This window comes from Ricinus communis, chromosome 9, assembly GCF_019578655.1.
Source record: "Ricinus communis isolate WT05 ecotype wild-type chromosome 9, ASM1957865v1, whole genome shotgun sequence".
Taxonomy (NCBI): Eukaryota; Viridiplantae; Streptophyta; class Magnoliopsida; order Malpighiales; family Euphorbiaceae; genus Ricinus; species Ricinus communis.
In genome coordinates this window covers 878394-895648 of record NC_063264.1, presented here as the reverse complement: position 1 = coordinate 895648, position 17255 = coordinate 878394, and the positions used below count along the sequence as shown (strand labels likewise).

At 34.3% G+C, this 17255-nt stretch overlaps 4 protein-coding genes across 10 annotated transcripts; 1 reads left to right on the top strand and 3 right to left on the bottom strand.

Moving 5' to 3' along the window:
- Positions 1-1464: 1464 nt before the first annotated feature.
- Positions 1465-3120, bottom strand: LOC8261297 (F-box protein At5g49610). The gene has a single exon (XM_015719203.3). The coding sequence runs from the start codon at positions 2655-2657 to the stop codon at positions 1581-1583; it is 1077 nt and encodes a 358-aa protein (XP_015574689.1). The 5' UTR covers positions 2658-3120; the 3' UTR covers positions 1465-1580.
- A 414-nt stretch (positions 3121-3534) lies between these two features.
- Positions 3535-4445, top strand: LOC8261298. The gene has a single exon (XM_002519227.4). The coding sequence runs from the start codon at positions 3709-3711 to the stop codon at positions 4252-4254; it is 546 nt and encodes a 181-aa protein (XP_002519273.1). The 5' UTR covers positions 3535-3708; the 3' UTR covers positions 4255-4445.
- On the bottom strand, positions 4439-8528 carry LOC8261299 (protein AGENET DOMAIN (AGD)-CONTAINING P1). 4 transcript variants are annotated; one of them, XR_007217202.1, is made up of 5 exons: positions 7894-8528; positions 6971-7444; positions 5701-6609; positions 5290-5380; positions 4439-4594 (listed from the first exon to the last, which is right to left on the bottom strand). XR_007217202.1 is itself a non-coding variant. In XM_048378782.1 (4 exons), the coding sequence occupies exons 1-4, from the start codon at positions 8341-8343 to the stop codon at positions 5360-5362; spliced, it is 1854 nt and encodes a 617-aa protein (XP_048234739.1). In that variant the 5' UTR covers positions 8344-8528; the 3' UTR covers positions 4611-5359. The 4 variants fall into 4 exon arrangements, 1 of the variants encoding a protein (XP_048234739.1); XR_007217200.1 differs by lacking the exon at positions 4439-4594 and adding an exon at positions 4611-5131; XR_007217201.1 differs by lacking the exon at positions 4439-4594 and adding an exon at positions 4613-4887.
- Positions 8529-10723: 2195 nt separating this feature from the next.
- On the bottom strand, positions 10724-15509 carry LOC8261300 (beta-glucosidase-like SFR2, chloroplastic). Of its 4 annotated transcripts, none has more exons than XM_048379496.1 (11): positions 15299-15508; positions 14134-14470; positions 13908-14046; positions 13558-13724; positions 13055-13276; positions 12528-12696; positions 12222-12455; positions 11975-12124; positions 11762-11891; positions 11137-11418; positions 10724-11020 (listed from the first exon to the last, which is right to left on the bottom strand). In XM_048379496.1, exons 1-10 carry the CDS (start codon positions 15489-15491, stop codon positions 11219-11221), a joined length of 1941 nt encoding a protein of 646 aa, XP_048235453.1. In that variant the 5' UTR covers positions 15492-15508; the 3' UTR covers positions 10724-11020; positions 11137-11218. The 4 variants fall into 4 exon arrangements, with proteins under 4 accessions (XP_048235453.1, XP_048235454.1, XP_048235451.1 ...); XM_048379497.1 differs by having other exon boundaries at positions 14134-14467; XM_048379494.1 differs by having other exon boundaries at positions 12222-12696; positions 15299-15509.
- Positions 15510-17255: the final 1746 nt, after the last annotated feature.

Below are 17255 nucleotides of genomic sequence, written 5' to 3'. Positions count from 1 at the left end.
GTGCTGTTGGTTTTCTGAAATTTAAATTTCTTTTTTATTTTATTTCTCAAAAGACTTCCTTTTTATTTTAGATAACCATAATATTTTCTTTTAAATAAGTTTAATATTGTTTGTTGAAAAATTGATTTATGATATTACTATTTTTCTTTTCAAAAATAAAATTCTTCAATGGTTGCAATATAATATTTCTTATTATAATAGAGAACTTTTTAAAAATATCTTAAAATTAATAAAATATATCATTTTTAACTGTTTAAGTTTTAAAAGAAATATTATATTTCTAACTTTTTTTTCAAATATGTTATAGTTATTTTTTGATTTTTTTTTATTTATTTTGATTATTTTTTAATTTTTTTAAAACAACAAAACAAAAATAAAAAATCATAATCATAATTTAAAATAGTTAAAATATATATTTTTAATATTTTAACACAATAAAAAAATCATAAATTTGATAAAAAAATAAATATTTTTATTATTCTTCCATCATTTTATGCTCATGCATTAAAAACTTTTATAAATAGTTAAAAGATCTAGTAAAAAAAAATAAGTGGCACCAATCTCAAGAATTTCTTTTTTATGACCAACTTTTAATTTATACGTTTTAAGTTTCTCTATTAAATTATTGCACCAACAAACTTAATACAACGATAAATATATTTTATAGTTACAAAATTAACTCTCCTTTTTATTTGAAAATATATTATATAATTTTTGTAAAAAAAAAAAAAAAAAAAAGAAGTCTTAAACTTGCTCTCATTGACGAGCTAAAAATGGTGGCATTTGATGATTATGCTAAAGTAAGTATTAAATGTTGAAATTATTAAACAAATAAGATAGATATTTTAAAATAGATAAAAGAAAAAGAAAATGCAAAAAATGGGAATGTATTGAGAACTAAAGGAAAGAAGGGCAAATCAAGATGTTTGGAAGTAGGCATATTTTTACTTTCCAATTTGCTAAAAAGCAAAACCATACTTGATATTGTTGCCAACACACGTGGGGCTTGTCACTCCTTTTTCTATCTTTTTAACCCTTTTACTTTATAATAATAATAAGTTTAGCTCTATACAACCACAAAAAGAAATGGGCTACCTCTATACAGCCACAGATTGCCAGGCCAAGAAAGCAAGACTACAAATGCAGAAACAAGAACACAGAGTGGAGGCAAATGCAAGGGATTCTTGAACAAAAGCACCAGTAGATTAACTAGAGAACGTGGAGATGATTTAAATAAATGCTAACAAGTAAAAAGAAACCTCCTTTCCAGGCATATACAAACTCATGCATAGATAGAGAGAGATCACAAGAGGTACATTCACCAACAAAAACAGAGGCTGTAAAGCCCATAGAATCACAGGTAGGGAAGACGTTGGCACCTAAGAATAATATTCATGGAAACCAGTAGCTAATTATTCATAACACCGTGAAAGATCCAAAAGCCAATGGCATAAGAATTGCAACTGACTATGAAAATCATAAACATTTAAATTGATAAGGATAGTCCAAATAAGCAGCAATATGAACAAGCAGCAACAATAAATTTCTGTACAGGAACCTTGTTGAACGTACATCATTACTTAATTACAAGAGAAGATAGTGCTCCGAAAAGCATGTGCTGAAAACCACAATGGCAATGTAGAGCTGTTTTTCGCAGAATACATCTCTTTCCACACCCTACTCCTGCGATGGTACACCAAAATCTGCTTATGGGTTGCCAAGAATACACATTCACCAGTCTGACTTATTGGGAAAATACCGGGCACCATTCCCCTAATGCATCTCAAGCTCACCCTATCCACCATATGCCACTCTTCAGTCTCATAGTCCATCACCCATATTGTCATCCATGCCTCTGAGATCTGTATCACAGACAAACATCCATCTGACTCCAACAAATACACCCTATTTCCAGCTCCATAACTGACTTCGTCCGGCAATAAAATCTTCTTCCAAACATCACAATCCAAATAAAGTGCAAGTATACATGAACAACTAATAGTCAACCAATGTAGCGCACCATTGACAAACACAACCTGGTTCCTATTCATATGTGTAAAATGATCATCTTGAAACGAAACAAATTTCCTCCATTTATTCGTATCCGAATCAAATACCAAGCATATAAATGTCCCATCTGACCTATGACCAAAGGTACGATGATAACCAGCTAGCACAACATTGAACTTTTGCATTGATAAGTTGCAGGCTATACCAACTAAAGTTGCTTCACCATCAGGATAAAACCTAGTCACAGGTCTTTCCCTACTTCTAGGAAGCAACTTAAATTCCCTCGTCATTGGATTGCAAACATAGTAAACACCCTTATCAGGGATACTAGAGCAACATAAGAGGCCATTACAAGATGCCCTAACTTTCACTCTATCTTTCAAGAAATCTAAGGAGAATTCAGATACACCCCTCAAATTATCTATACATAATAAGCTAGATTTTGACTCCGATGAATCAGAGATTTCTACCAATACCATTGGGTTCCTAGCAGCAACTTCATTGTAAAGTTGGATAAAATACTTATCTAATGACAACCTGTACCAAAGTTTACATACAGTTTTGGCTCTAAAAAGTGACTTAACAGGTAATCTTGCAAGGATTTGAAGAACAATTTCATCAGGTAAAATCCCATTTCTTGAATTCATAATTTAATTACCAAAACTAGTAAGCCAAAGGGAAGAAAGAAAAAAAAAAGTCGTGGAAAAAAGGGGAAAAAAACTCAGCTACCCACTTGTGAAAATAAACAAAGGGTATTGAATTAGCTTACCCGGGGGAAATTTCGAGATGGGTATAAAAAACAACTTAATTTAACTGATCTGGCTTTGTGGACTAAGAGATTGCCATCTAATATTTTCATTTGAGATTGGTAGTGAAAAGATGAAATTTTTATGCAGTTATATACAAAAGAAATTAATTTTAGGACAAAAATTGAACAGAAAGAAGCGATTGTGAAGATGGGATTTGCATAAATACAGAAGTAGAGAATTGGAGATCTTCAAGATTAGATTACAAGAGGAAGGTGGTAACAAGGAACACAGAGAGAATCGAGGTAGAAAATGCGGAAATTTGTTGACAGAATATGCCCTTGGGAATAATTCTAACAGTCTATTTGACCAAAAAGATGGGTTTGTTTTGGTTTTTGGGCCAGAGTGCAAAACGTGATAAAAGACAAGATGTGGTGGGCTCAAAACCTAAGACGGTTTTGACAGTTAAATACACTTTTCAAGTGGGTGGCTGTTGCCTGTTGCCTGTTGCCTGTTGCCTGTTGCGTTATCAGGATCTTTGTAACAAAATTAGTCGAGAGTTAACCATTTTATGATGTCTGGTATTGGTTTGGTATTATTGGGCCATTCTAATATTCAATTCAAGTAACTTGAATTGGGCCATTATAATATTCAATTCCAGTAACTTGATACATTCCTAGTTGAATAGCAGTTATGGCATTCCTACGTCACCATTAAACATGGATCCTTAGAGAAAAGACCCCATATTATGAATTTCAAATTCATAGACAAACATTAGTTTAACACTCCACTTAAATGGAATATTTAACTTCTATATTCCAGGTTCCCTCAATAGCCCAAAGAATCAAGAATTACCCTCCTCCCTATATTACAGCCAAACTAACTCCCTCTGCTTCTGCCTTAGCCTTTGCACAAATCCATTTTCATTCTCTAAAGAGTAGCAGCATCCAACATGTACCCTCCTGCTTTGTTAACCCCAGCACCGAATCATCTATTGGTTCCAAAGCTTCATAAAGGCAGGGAGCTGGCAACGATGACACAGGACATGAAGGCCAGAGGTGAGGTTTATTATGGGGATGAGACTTGTAGAGAGAAGCTCATATTTCTGCTGAAAGAAATAGGCCTGCCAAATGGTCTGTTAACAGTTAAGGAGATAGAAGAATTTGGATACGTCAAGGACACTGGCTTTGTATGGCTTAGGCATAAGAAGAAGAGAGATTATCACAAGTTTGAGAAGGTAGTTATCAGTTATGATACTGAAGTCACAGCCTATTTTGAACACAAGAAGATCAAGAATCTGACTGGTGTTAAGGCTAAGGACTTCTTGATTTGGATTACTTTGAGCGAGATTTGTGTCAAAGACAAGAGTTGTGCTGCTGCTGCTTGTATTACGTTCAAGACTCCAGCAGGTTTGTCAAAATCTTTCCCGTTATCAGTGTTCAAATTAGAAGCCATTGTGTCTCAAAGGGAGACGAACGAAGTTGACGAAGGGAAGTAAAAATGGTGAAAAGTTGTAGATAAAATAAAATAAAATGTCAGTAATCCATTTGAAGGTTGCAGCTATCATACTCTTCGATAAATTACCAGTGTATTTATGCTGGAGCATAGACTAATGGATAAATGAAAATACACCATTTTTAACAAAGGTTAATAAATTTGTTAGGTTCAGGTAAAAGGGAAGGATAGAGAAGAGGCATACGTATTCTGCGTGGATACGAATATGCTTTCTGTAGGGGTTCATGGAATATATGATGTGAACTAATTGATTATATAAATTTAAAGGCATTTTGTGGCTCTTGTGCAAGCAATTCTTCTTTTGTTTAGTGGTGGTGAGGTACCTGAAAAGTGCAACAGGGTATGTAGAATTATCAAAATTTTGTCTGTCGACAATATGCATGTAATGACTTTAATACATATAAAGGCGAATTCGCCAATTCCACAGTATAGAATGGATGACAATTAATAAATACATTTGAATGGCAGACGCTATCTCAAACTCAGGGGACCTTCAGTTGAGAAGGCTAAACAAAGTCTAACTGCAAAACATTAGTGGAAACTACAAAAATCTGCCCGAGCAGCCATTGGATAGAAGAATTTATAATGTATTACTTGAATATTCAACTAATGACTCCTGCGGTGCGGAAAAGCATAAGAGTTAGCATTACACATAGCAACCGAGTTGGTGATGTTTCGCGAATAATATTAGGTGTGTTTGAAATTGCTATTGAGTGTTGAAAAAAATAATAAATCTATTTTTCTTAAATACTTAAACTCATATGCTCCTTTTCCAAAGCAACTTATAAAACTCAAAAAATAAAATAATAAAAAAAACTAATCTCAATGCCAAACGACCCCAATGTATCATACCTTCGTTTCTGTATGCAGAACCAAAAAAAAAAAAAAAAACAGTATAGTTAGCATCTTGTACCATTCTATCCCCTTGACAAGATGCTGAAAGGCAAAAGTTCCTTCCAGCAACAAGCCTATGTATCCTACACAAAATAACACTACTATTAGTATCTATCTGTATTACCTTTGACAAGATGCTTAAAGGCGAAAGCTCCATCCACCAGTACATTTATTTTTCGACTGAACCTATGCATTCAGAAATCACATCCCCAATCCTGCAAGAGAGAGAGAGAGTGAGTGAGGAGTTAAATAATGTCTGTAGGTAAAAAAAGGAAATGAAACATATAGTTAGAGACGGTGGTGTATATAATTGTAGTTAGGTTACCAGACATAGAGCAGTACTAATATGAATAATAAGGGGAGTCCACAAAAAGTTTCAGGGGGCTTATCATACTGGTTTAGGACATTTTAAAAATCTTCAAATGCAAGCAATTAGCATGCACAAGGTGGCACTACTATATAGTCCCTACTCTTCCATGGAAATTCTATGATTCATTTGGAATGCAATATCCATTGTTCAGTGTGGAAGTCATACCATGGGAGCAGTGACCCAATATCCATTAACCCACTCTTGATGAGGCCTCAGTTCGTAGTGTCCAAACTCCAATTCCTCTGTTGTCTTAAAGTGAACTGTGTATTTTGAATTGGTGTGAACTTTGGCAATACGACCGACCCACCAGGCATCATTATACCAAGCATCAACCATTTCAAAAAGTCTGTAAGGGTAGTCATGCTCAATATGCGGAGGTGAAGGCCTTATGTCTGAAGCGCTTGCCTGTTCCCTAAGAAAATCAGTTTCGTCATCTGTTAAAAGCCTCTGATATTTCACCTCAAACTTATCATTCTCCATCACATTGAGAATGGTTGCAGCAAACCAAGCACCCTGGAAACCAACTGCATTACTTCTTACTTCCACCATTGTCCCTTTGCTGAACTCTGCCTTTGGAATTCTCTCATCACCCTGGAAACCAACTTCATCACTTTTTACCGCTGTCCCCTTGCTGAACTGTGCCTTTGGTGTTCTCTTATCACATTGAAAACCAACGTCATCACTTTTTACTGCCACCATTGACTCCTTGCTGAACTGTGCCTTTGGATTTCTCTTACAATACTGAAAGTCAATTTCATCACTTTTTACTGCCACCATTGACTCCTTGCTGAACTGTGCCTTTGGATTTCTCTTACAATACTGAAAGTCAATTTCATCACTTTTTACTGCCACCAGTGACTCCTTGCTGAACTGTGCCTTTGGAGTTCTCTTATCACAATGAAAACCAACTTCATCACTTTTTACTGCCCTCATTGACTCCTTGCTGAATTGTGCCTTTGGAGTTCTCTTATCACACTGAAGACCAACTTCATTACTTACTACTGCTCCCATTGTCCCCTTAATGAACTGTGCCTTCAGAATTCTCTCGTTGGTGTCCCACTTAATCGACTTTTCCTGCATTTTTTTAATAGATTCAGGAACTTAATTCTTAACAAGCGAGATTTTAATAGCTGTCCACCAAACAATGCAAGTATCCATAAGCTTAACATAGTGATACATGAAATTTATCATTCTTAAATTAAATCTAACCTACAAGATTTTTTTTTTTGGTTTGCAGTTCCAATTATGAAAAGATAAATAAAATATACCCAAAACTTATATTTCTAAATAAAGCATCAAGATGCATAAATGATAGTTTCCTGAATTCCATCTATTTATTATTTACCGGAATTTCTTCAAAAACTAGGCATTTGCAAGACATTAAAAAATTGTGAAATAACAGCCACAAGCATGTATAAGCATTTTGAAGGTATACCTGAACCCACTTTCCGTCAATCCATTTTTGGTGATGCCTTAATGAGGAATGATCAAACTCCAATTCTTCATTAGTGGACCTGAAATAGACCATATACTTAGATCCAGGTAGCACTTCTGAAACCTGACCCTCCCACCACCCTTCATTGAACCAAACATCAACCTTCTCAAACTCTTTAAAACCGGCATCCGATGGAATTGGGGGTGGACATGGTCTAGCATGCTCTGCACTGATTACTTCTCTCAAGGGAGCAGTCTCATCATCTGTTACCAGGTTTAAATATTGCACCAAAAGTTTGTCATTTCCTATGGTGCCAATGATATTTGCATCAAACCAAGCACCAACATAGCCTTCTTCATCACTTTTGACTTCTACTCTTGTCCCTGTTCTGAACATTGGCTCTGACTTTCTACTGCTGCATTTTATCTTCAACCTTACCTTGCTGGATTCTGTATCTGTTGCAGGCAACACTTTCTGCAATTCAAGCCCTCGCAAACCAACGGAGCATATTAAAATCAAGGAAAGTCACAAATTAAATAAGATACCTTGCAACTGTCAAGTACATCACGCGCTTTACAAGCATTAATGAATCATAAATAATATAAATGAGAAATTCGTGTGCATCCCATGAATATACAGCAAAGTGAAAGAAACACAACATACATAAAATTAATAAAATAAAAACATACATAAAGGAAACAGCAAATAAACATGAATAAACATCTCATCAAAACCAATCATTTGACATGACTAACAAACAATGTAGTCAAATAAACATATAAAAAATAAAATTTAATAAAACAAACCCATAAAAGAGTGAGCTAAAAACAAGCACATAAACACCAAAAAAAAAAACAAAAAAAAACAAAAACACAAAATAAAACCCCTAAGCCTATATGCTAACAAAACCACAAGAGACACACATTTTCAAGAAGCGGTGGCACCCATGAAGACTCATCATGATCCCAATCACGATGCAGCCTTAAATTGCGCTGCTCCGCAACAATCCCTTCACTCTTCCCATCAAAACCAACAACAAATTTAGAATTCTCAAGTATATCTTTAACAGTCCCTTTTTGCCACCCATTATCACAGAAAACATCCACACTATCTCCATTTTTGAAACACTCGATAAGCTCTCTTGGAGGCATAGGCCTCACTCTAGCCAAATCAACCAATTCTGTGATGGGTTTTCGAGCGTCTGATTCGGCATTCATTAAAGTTTGATACTTTATCAAGATCTGGGTCTTGAGCTTTGCTGGTGAACGGAGTACAGTGGCGGCATAGTAAGTTAGTGTGTTGGGGCCATTTTCTTGTTTCAAGACTTCAACTTGATCGCCTTTTTTGAAATGGGTATGTAAAAGATACGACATTGTTGGTTAATTTTGGGGTCTATGGGGTTATAGAAATTGAAACTGAGGGTTTAGAAGAGGAAGAGATACATAGAGAAAGAGTAGTGGAGAAGAGAGGAGTGTCAAGTAAACGTGATCACTGAAGCGAAAGCTAAAATAAGTAAAAGAGTGTACTTACTGGCGGGAGCTTTGGAAAGGGAAGATGCTGAGATAATGCCCACATTATTGGCATTAATTACAGAATCTACCATCTGCTGTTTGCACGGTGCGTTTTAATGAATAAAAGATAATAATTTGTGACTTATTGCAATTTTGATCAATAATACAAAATAAAAATATACTTGAGATTATACAAATCAATCCCTTCTTTTTGTACCAAAAATCTTACCATTTATAAAGGACTTTCCATTTCTATTCAATAATTATTATGTATTTCTACATTGTTTAAATAATCCCATTTATCAATATACGGCCCATTAAAGTTTATATAGGTACCAAAATTTATATACCCATATAAATAAGAAAAATTATTTTAAATATTATTATTATTATTGTTATTATAGATCTTAGATTTATTAGTAGTAGTAGTATTGAACTATTTTAATTTTACTATTGTAAATAAACGTAATTATTTCTTTTCTTTATTTCTCTCAATTTTATCTATACAATTTTATTAGCATTACTTTTTCTCTGGTGAAGTTTTTTTTGTAGCTTCTTAATGTATTATCAATTAAATATTTTATTTTTATATTATTATATTAAATTTATCAATAAAAAACATATATGATCCAGAAGAAATTTTTTGCTCACCCTTAATTATATGGGATAGACTTTTTAAAAGCTACTATAACTATAAAAAAAATTTCAAAAGTTATATAACAAATAAAAAATCATTGATTTAAAAGATAATCAAACAGTGGACTGAAATTTTAGTAAGAATAAAAGTAGAAAATAGAGAAAAAAAAAGTGTCAAATACTAATGAGTTTTGTCTTATTAGTACTAAAACTAATTTCAAAGCTCTAAGATTTCAAATTTGAGTAATACTTAATAAAAGGAAAGTGCATTTAATTGCTAATAGTATATATAATTTTCTTAAAACAATGATGTATATAAATTTATAAATGTACATAGTTTTGAAAGCAAAATAAATTTCAAAAATAAAAAGTTTAGCTTTAAAATTGAAGGATGAAAATCACTTATTAATCAATCAAACCTTCTCTAAACATGATGGTCCAAACATTCGTTAATTCCCTTTTTTTTTTTGAAATATGTGCTTTATAATTTGATATTTTAATTTCAAAAGATTTTTATTTTGTAATTTTAATTCAATAAATAATTGAGATATAGAAAGCATCTAAGACAAACAGTGGTTAAAGCATATCACTATAACAATTTTAGAGCTTCAAGATCTTAAATGTATTTTTTTATTAACTATAAATATAGGCTATCTAAAAAAATATAATTATATTTGATAATATAGGTTGCATTTTAAAAAATTTTAAAATGAGTAAAGAAAAAAAAAACATAAGAAAATATGCAATAAAAATTGTATTTTTTATTTTTCAGCAAATGGTTATTGTCAATGTCATATCATTTTAAAAAATATATATTGTTTTTATAAATTTATTGATGTTTTAAAGAAAAAAAATATATTTTATAAATAAAAATTATATTTACAAACTCATTTAGTTTGAAGGTAAAAATGTTATTGAAACTTTAAAAGGAAGAATTTTATAAATAATTCAAAAAAGTTGATGAAAGGATTCATTAGTGAGTAACACATTGAATATAACTCAACTCATATATATAAGAGTCATTTTCTTATTACTTTTTTATAATCTATTTAGTTTTTATGTATACTACCCATTTATTATTTATATCCATATAATAAAAATGGATTAGGATGGGCAAAAAGATAAAAGTGGAATTTACCACCTCTATCCAAATTATATCCCAACTCATTAAAGAGTACTATTAATCACAGTAGTATAAATTTTTATATATATATATAATTAATTATTTAAAATGTGTCGGATAAAATTTTTATGGATGTCACACCCTCAAAAATTTTAACGCAGCTGCATATTCAAAGTTCGGACACGAGACTTTAGTTAAACTAAAAAACACCATTACCATCTCATCTATACACTCTTAGGCTCAGTAGCGTATATTTTGAAACTGCAAAATTTATTTTTTTTCTAATATTATATTTTTATATTAGTATATGCCAATAAAAATATAATAATTTAATAAATAAAATTAATTATATCTACTCTAACAAATTTTAAGTAACGATAATGCTGAAATGCTGCATACCTTTTTTTTTATATATATATTTTGTGAAGCAGCCAAATGAAGAAGTTTTTTTTTATAGTGAAAGGCATATAAAATATGTCTTAGTTATCAAAATAACATGCATTTCACTTAATTCAATCAACTAAGCCTACGATTTTACAATCATAACCTGCTTAGTTGGTAATAATTCAATCATTTAAGACTATTTTTACAACACAATAATTCTAACAACAGGAATGGCCAATCCTGGTAAGAGATACTTTGTCCTGTTACAATTGGCAGATAAAGAATGTAGTACATGCTTTTGTAAAGAAGCCACACCAGGCACATTTCGTTAATTTGTTCCTGTTCGAGTTATATTTGCTTAGGGATGACCTTCAAGAAGCTTGAGCCGTGAATTCACTGCAGCATTAAAAGAAGCCTTGTAGGCGGGAAAAACACTTGGAATACTAAAGATACCTACCAAAATGACCAACAATATTAGACTCGAAGGACATACAGAGTCAAAGTTCATGTACCTTTTGCTCAAAATGTGCAATAGCCAGTAGCTTAGGCAGATTCATTGGCGGAAGTATATGTTACAAGAGCCTAACTAGGCAATCAGACAGCATATTCAAGTGGTTGAAAGACAAGTTCATCGTCGTCATCCTTTATATGCTTTCTTTTCTTTTTAATGGAAAATGGCCGAAGAATGCATCTTGACAGGCGGCTGAATGGGTCCTGCAGACCTTCCATTTCGTAATGTCCAAATCGCCAATCTCTTTCAACAAAAGGGCGAGGTACAGATTCATCAAGGCCTCCTGTTAAAATGATGCAGTGCCATTTAAAAGTCAGAATAAAACAAGTAGGTCAAATCAACTCTTTGTGAACTGTGTGCATGTGTGAAGAATGTCCAACCAACTACTTTTGTCAGCATAATTTGATTTGAAACAATCACGTGGATAGACATAATTTGATTTGAAACAATCACGTGGATAGACAGTCTGTACTGAATTAGGAAAAAGAATCCAACAAGGGATGCATAGTGGTAACAGCTGAGAATCCACATAATAAACCCTGAACCAGGTTCTCGCAATAGATTTAGATTCAGAAGGCAAATGTATACATTAGATTAGGGTTCAAAATATGAACTGCGCCATTTACCTGCATACATTAAACCATGTTTATCAACTGCCCGATAAAATGGTCGCATTTTTTTCTCTTTAGCAGCTCTTTGGAGTTCATTCCATGCGCGTGCCCGGTCTTCACGAGTGATCTTACCTGTAGTTGCCACCTGAATTTGAAGCAGTTGACATGTTACTAATCGAGATTATAAGAGGAGACCACCAAAAAAGAACCAGAGATGAAAACTATAACCTTAGAAAACAGATGGTATGAAGGACGCGGAATGCGTGCAAGACCATTTTCACGATCGACAGCCACGAGTCCAAACTTGGGACCATATCCATCAGCCCACTCCCAATTGTCAGAAATAGTCCAGAACAGGTAACCAAGCACTGGAATACCCTATAGAAGCAACCATAGGAATGTCAAGCACCCGTATGCCGAGTGCCAACCAACATATAATTTCAACGTAACTGAAAGTTAAGTTCAGATACAACACCATTGTCATTGCTGCATAAACAGCAATCAAATGCTCCACCAGATATGGCCGACGGATCAGATCTGTTGCATCAGAAACTCCATTCTCGGTAATTATGAAGGGCAGCTTTAAATGTTTGTACCTCTCATTGTACTGAATGAGCATTCGAAATAGACCATCAGGATATACCCCACGCCCAGATTCACTATACTCGTCTGTCTCCACTAACTTTAGTCCAGCTCCAGAGACCACTTCCTGATAAAATGCAAGTATCAGCAGACTTACATGTGCATGTCCAGATTGTTCTAGATTAGAGAAGTAACAGACCTGTCCATAGTAATTTATGCCTATATAGTCAAGCTTGTCAGAGATGCTATCCACATATGGGAAAAGGGTAAGAGAATTAGCCAGGGAAACAGCAGCAACATCAAATATACCATATGGCCGCATAAATGATACATGATGTGCAACTCCAACAATTGACTTTGAAGAGGTCCTGAAGAAATAGAACAAGAAGAATTACTTAGAAAAGCTACTAAACATTGTGACTTGTTTAGATATCTATTTTGTCAAGATTGAACAGGACAATACTGGCCAGGAAGAATGTTACAACTCGGAAAAAGATATAATTTCCATGTAAGCACCTGACCATTGGTTATTGGAATGAAGGCATTGTTTAAGCGCATTGAGATGAGAAGGTTAAATATTCCCTCAATAATCTGAGCAATATTGTGAACACTATGAACTGTGAATTCCTTTTTAACTGCTGAAACTATACCAACATGTCACCAATAGATAAAGACTTCTTAATGACAATAATTAAAAAATTGCGTGTACAAGGGGAAGAAGAAGACCTTTTTTCATGGATATAATCATATGCCTTTGCATGTGCCACAGCCATCCAATGCATTGCCTGATTGAAAACACCAGTAGGTAATGCAGAAGTAGCAACCTCCAACATATCAGGATGACCACCAGGCCAAGCACCCGCACAATAAGTTAGCATACAAAAGACATGAGGCTCATTGAATGTCACCCAATAATCTACCAGCTCTGATACACTATCAACAACAAGCCTGAAACAAAGGAGCATGTTCAAGTGCTACAACGATGTACCAGCAAACATAACAGCAAGAACCCTAATAAAATTTCTAATCACATGCTTAACTTGTATGCTTGTGCTCTTTGGTTTTCTATTGCTTAAGAAAAATAAGAAACAGTGCAAACGGATATAACCAAGATTTATAAAGAACAGCCATGATATATTACTTTAAAATAACTATCAGCAAGGAAAAGAACAATATGTGAACTGCAAAGCCACTTAACTGGTGGATCTAGCTTTTACTAGCAAACTAACCTAGTAAACTCAATGAAATAGTCAACAGTTTTCTCAAGCTTCCATCCACCATATTCACCAGCCCATGGTGGTAATGAGTGATGGAACAAGGTCAGCATCACCTTCATGCCATAAGAGCGAACCCTGCTGATGATCCATTTATACCGCTCCACAGCTGCAAAATTGACCTAGAAAAGAAAATTATGAAACTTAATTATATATAAACTCACCTATTTCCAAAGACTGTTCCATTAGGATATGTTTCAGACATCTCATGGCCATGAAAAGAAGTTGAAAATCCACATTTCACCAGTTGGCATTATGACAAGTCAAAATCAATAACATTCATGCGCAGTTAGCATTAGAGTTACAGTTTCTTTGAGCCCATTGACAGGCTCCTCTGGCATAATTCGTGTCCAGTCTATTCCCATTCTAAAGACACTGATGCCGGTATCTTTTGCCAGCTTTAATTCCGTGTCAGGGTCAGACCAAAATTTTAGCCTCTCCTCCCTACATCAATTCAAGCAATCCATTTCTCAAGTGAACAACTGGAGATGTATGTTTAGTGGATATGATATATTACAAACTTAATCTTACGGGTGTGGGACATTGTGCCATGCAGCTACATTATGATGACATTCTTCATGTGGTGCCTCATCTTCTGTGTACTTATAAAACCCTCTTATCATAGCTTCCATGGCAAATTTAAGCTGCTTCTTCTTCTTATTAACTTTTCCAGAAAGAGAAGCTTGCTGAGACCCACCATCGCCGGTAGCTGAACCCATCAGCGCATCTGCTGGTTCCAGGCCTTGATGTGACTGTGACTTTTCACAAGGGTTTTCTGCTGCAAACTGGAGCCAAGCGTCATTAAGCCTATCTTCAACATGCGCTGGCGCTGTTGCCAATCCAAAGAAAAACTCATTTTCTTCTTCTGCTGAAACACATAGCGCGAAACACCTTAATCACAGATTCTTCTGACAAAAATATACAGGCCAAAATTTCTCAAAAGTATCAAGTCCTTGAACAATCTCAAAATTCAATATCAGCAGACTGAATTTTTTTATCTACCATGCACCTGCATGATTGGATTCACATAGAGGAATCATATACCAATTCCCTCAATCTCTATGACCACACTACAAAAGGCAATTAGTTTTGCGTTTCTTGTTCATTATACAAGCCTCCTAGCCTATTCCGAAATTATTATTTTCACACATCTTAGTTACCTAAGGACTTATTTGGAATAAATCATGTTGAAGAGTTCAATAGATTTGAATTCTTGCAACATCATGCCTTCTTTTTTTTTTTCTTCTCTCTTCAAATACCTTAGTTCTTTTCCAGATTAAAACAATTATACTCTACCAGCCATAAGCATTCCAAAGACCCTTCTGGACTAAGTAAACTTCAACTGAATTTAGCCTTGCACACGCATACAGTTAACATTTGTTCGTGCATACAATAACCAAATGATGATCAAAACAACTAGAGCATGCAAGTATTCCATTACTTGATTGTTGCACATTACTTGATTTGGAATAAATAAATGCCAGTTATTCCATCAATAAGTCCAGTAATTTATACCACTGGCACTGGCGTTAAACAAGCCAACAAAATAGACACGTAACTTGTACTTCATTAGTTTAACTAAAGCACAATTGATCCTCTTATAAGCACCTTGACTCACTCAGATCTATTATTAAACATAAGAGCTATTTATATAGTCAACAAAAAAGCATTACTATATTTTCACAGCTGATTGTACCGTTAACATTAAAAGATGCCAGAATCTCAGAAGACTCGTCAATAGGTGAATTGAAACGTCGGAGATTCTTTCTCCGGTAACGCTCGAAGGAGAAGACGTTGGCGGCGACTGTGACGGTCGCCAAAACTCCGGCGAGCTTCGCAGCTGACACGAATATTGCAAAAAACGCCATCTTCGAGTGACGACAGAACATTAAGCTCGAAAGTCTAAAAAGAACATAAAACTAATTAATTAACTGCATCCGATAAATTAAGCTGACGTGGCGATATGATTGACTCCCACGTGCTGAAAAGGAAGTGTTGTGCCAAAATGGACAATGCAGTCAAACGATGTGCTTGTGATTGCACGCTCCATTAGTTGATGAGGGGAACACACGGCTTTGTTCAGTGGGCGAGTGTTGTAACAAGTGCACTGAGTTGCGCGTGTAGATGAGGGTGGATGCTCTAAGGTTCAGGTGGTCCAGGAAGGAACCAATGGTGAAAGAAAGCTAGTCCAGCCGAACCTCCTAGGAGTCAGTGTTGTTATGGGGAGGTCTGATCCAGTTCATGGGCTATTTGGGGTCAATTGGCCTAGGCTTTTCAACGGTGAACCATCTGCAGGCCAGGAGGGTTAAGGCCCAGTAAGATCCAACTCAAATTGGAGTCTAATATACCTCTCATACAAAATTATCATAAGAGATTTTTCTCCGTTAATTTCAGTGAATTTCTAAAGTAATTTTTTAAAATTATATTGAACTTAGCATATTTTTAATGGTTCGGTGAATACTTTAAAAAGATTCACATCTATGTATTTCATTCATCTAACAATAGGGTGCAATTTATAATAATCTCAATCCGCTCTCGCTCGCCGAAACTAACAAGGTCTCGATTGATTTCTCTTTCTTTAGCTACTTAGATGTTTCAGTTCGCTAAAATATAAATTAAAAAAATTACACGAAAAGAAACTCGAATTCAAAAATCATTAAAACATCGGCGTGAATAGTTTCTAGAATTATTTGGATTCGAATGTGAAATGAGCCGAAGATTATTTTGTCCAGACAGTAAGTAGTAAATCTCATTAGGAGATTTGATATTCCCAATGGGGACATGAAGGTAGAGTAAAGAGTCAACACTCAATAAAAAGGACCAACAGCTTTAACCTATTCTCTCTTTATATGTATATGAATATATAGCTCTAACTTAAATACTAAAACAACGACTCGACGGAGAGAAAAAAGAGGCCAATTTGCCCTAAGTTTTTCATCATTTCATGTTCTCTGTGGATAGGCAAATTGAAATTTTGTCATCAAGGGTGGCCCTAGCTATAGTGACAACTCGACCAATGCACCCATCGCTCTCTTACTCTTACCGGCCGTTTTCTTTCTTAATTTCTTTTTAGTACTATTTTCTTGCTTACGTGCTGTGTTTTCTATTTTGACATTTCTGGGCTTAATCTCCATATCCATATGATTGAGAATTCTTATTGTGCTTCGATTTAGTGTAATATTGAATTATCAGACAAATGAAGTTAAACCGGTCCAATCATATAACTTTTCACCTGATGTACTTCTTACTGTAACACTTTTCTTTTTTGTTTGATAAAACATCATATTATATTGAACACAAATTAAACCGATCTAATTAAATAAATTAAAATTTAATAATTAAACTGTAAGTGAAGAAACATCTACATGAAAGAACCTTAAAAGTACAGATTACAATCCTATCGATCGTAATATACTTTTAAGAAAACATGTCACATGCTGGAACTTAATTAATAAACATAGAAAAAATAAGAATAATAAAGAAATGAGCATTATACCAGGAAACTGTAGGTGGACCACCGAACCAGAATTCAAATTATTCACGCACAAACACAAGCACACTAGTCTGCAAGAATCTTTGCAGGAAAATTTTGTTGCTATATTAAATCTTTCTCTTCACTCAAATGGGCCTATCCAGAAAACAAAAAACAAAAC

Excerpts from the sequence above, each read along its gene's own strand:
- LOC8261297 (XM_015719203.3), bottom strand. The coding sequence starts at position 2,657 with ATGAATTCAAGAAATGGGATTTTACCTGATGAAATTGTTCTTCAAATC.
- LOC8261298 (XM_002519227.4), top strand. The coding sequence starts at position 3,709 with ATGTACCCTCCTGCTTTGTTAACCCCAGCACCGAATCATCTATTGGTT.
- LOC8261299 (XM_048378782.1), bottom strand. The coding sequence starts at position 8,343 with ATGTCGTATCTTTTACATACCCATTTCAAAAAAGGCGATCAAGTTGAA. Across the intron at positions 6,610-6,970 it reads TTGACGGAAAGTGGGTTCAG|GAAAAGTCGATTAAGTGGGA; the intron begins GTATACCTTCAA and ends AAAAAAATGCAG. Across the intron at positions 5,381-5,700 it reads ATTGGGTCACTGCTCCCATG|GATTGGGGATGTGATTTCTG; the intron begins GTATGACTTCCA and ends TCTCTCTTGCAG.
- LOC8261300 (XM_048379494.1), bottom strand. The coding sequence starts at position 15,491 with ATGTTCTGTCGTCACTCGAAGATGGCGTTTTTTGCAATATTCGTGTCA. Across the intron at positions 14,047-14,133 it reads TGGCACAATGTCCCACACCC|GGAGGAGAGGCTAAAATTTT; the intron begins GTAAGATTAAGT and ends GAATTGATGTAG. Across the intron at positions 11,892-11,974 it reads CATACCATCTGTTTTCTAAG|GTGGCAACTACAGGTAAGAT; the intron begins GTTATAGTTTTC and ends CTTCAAATTCAG.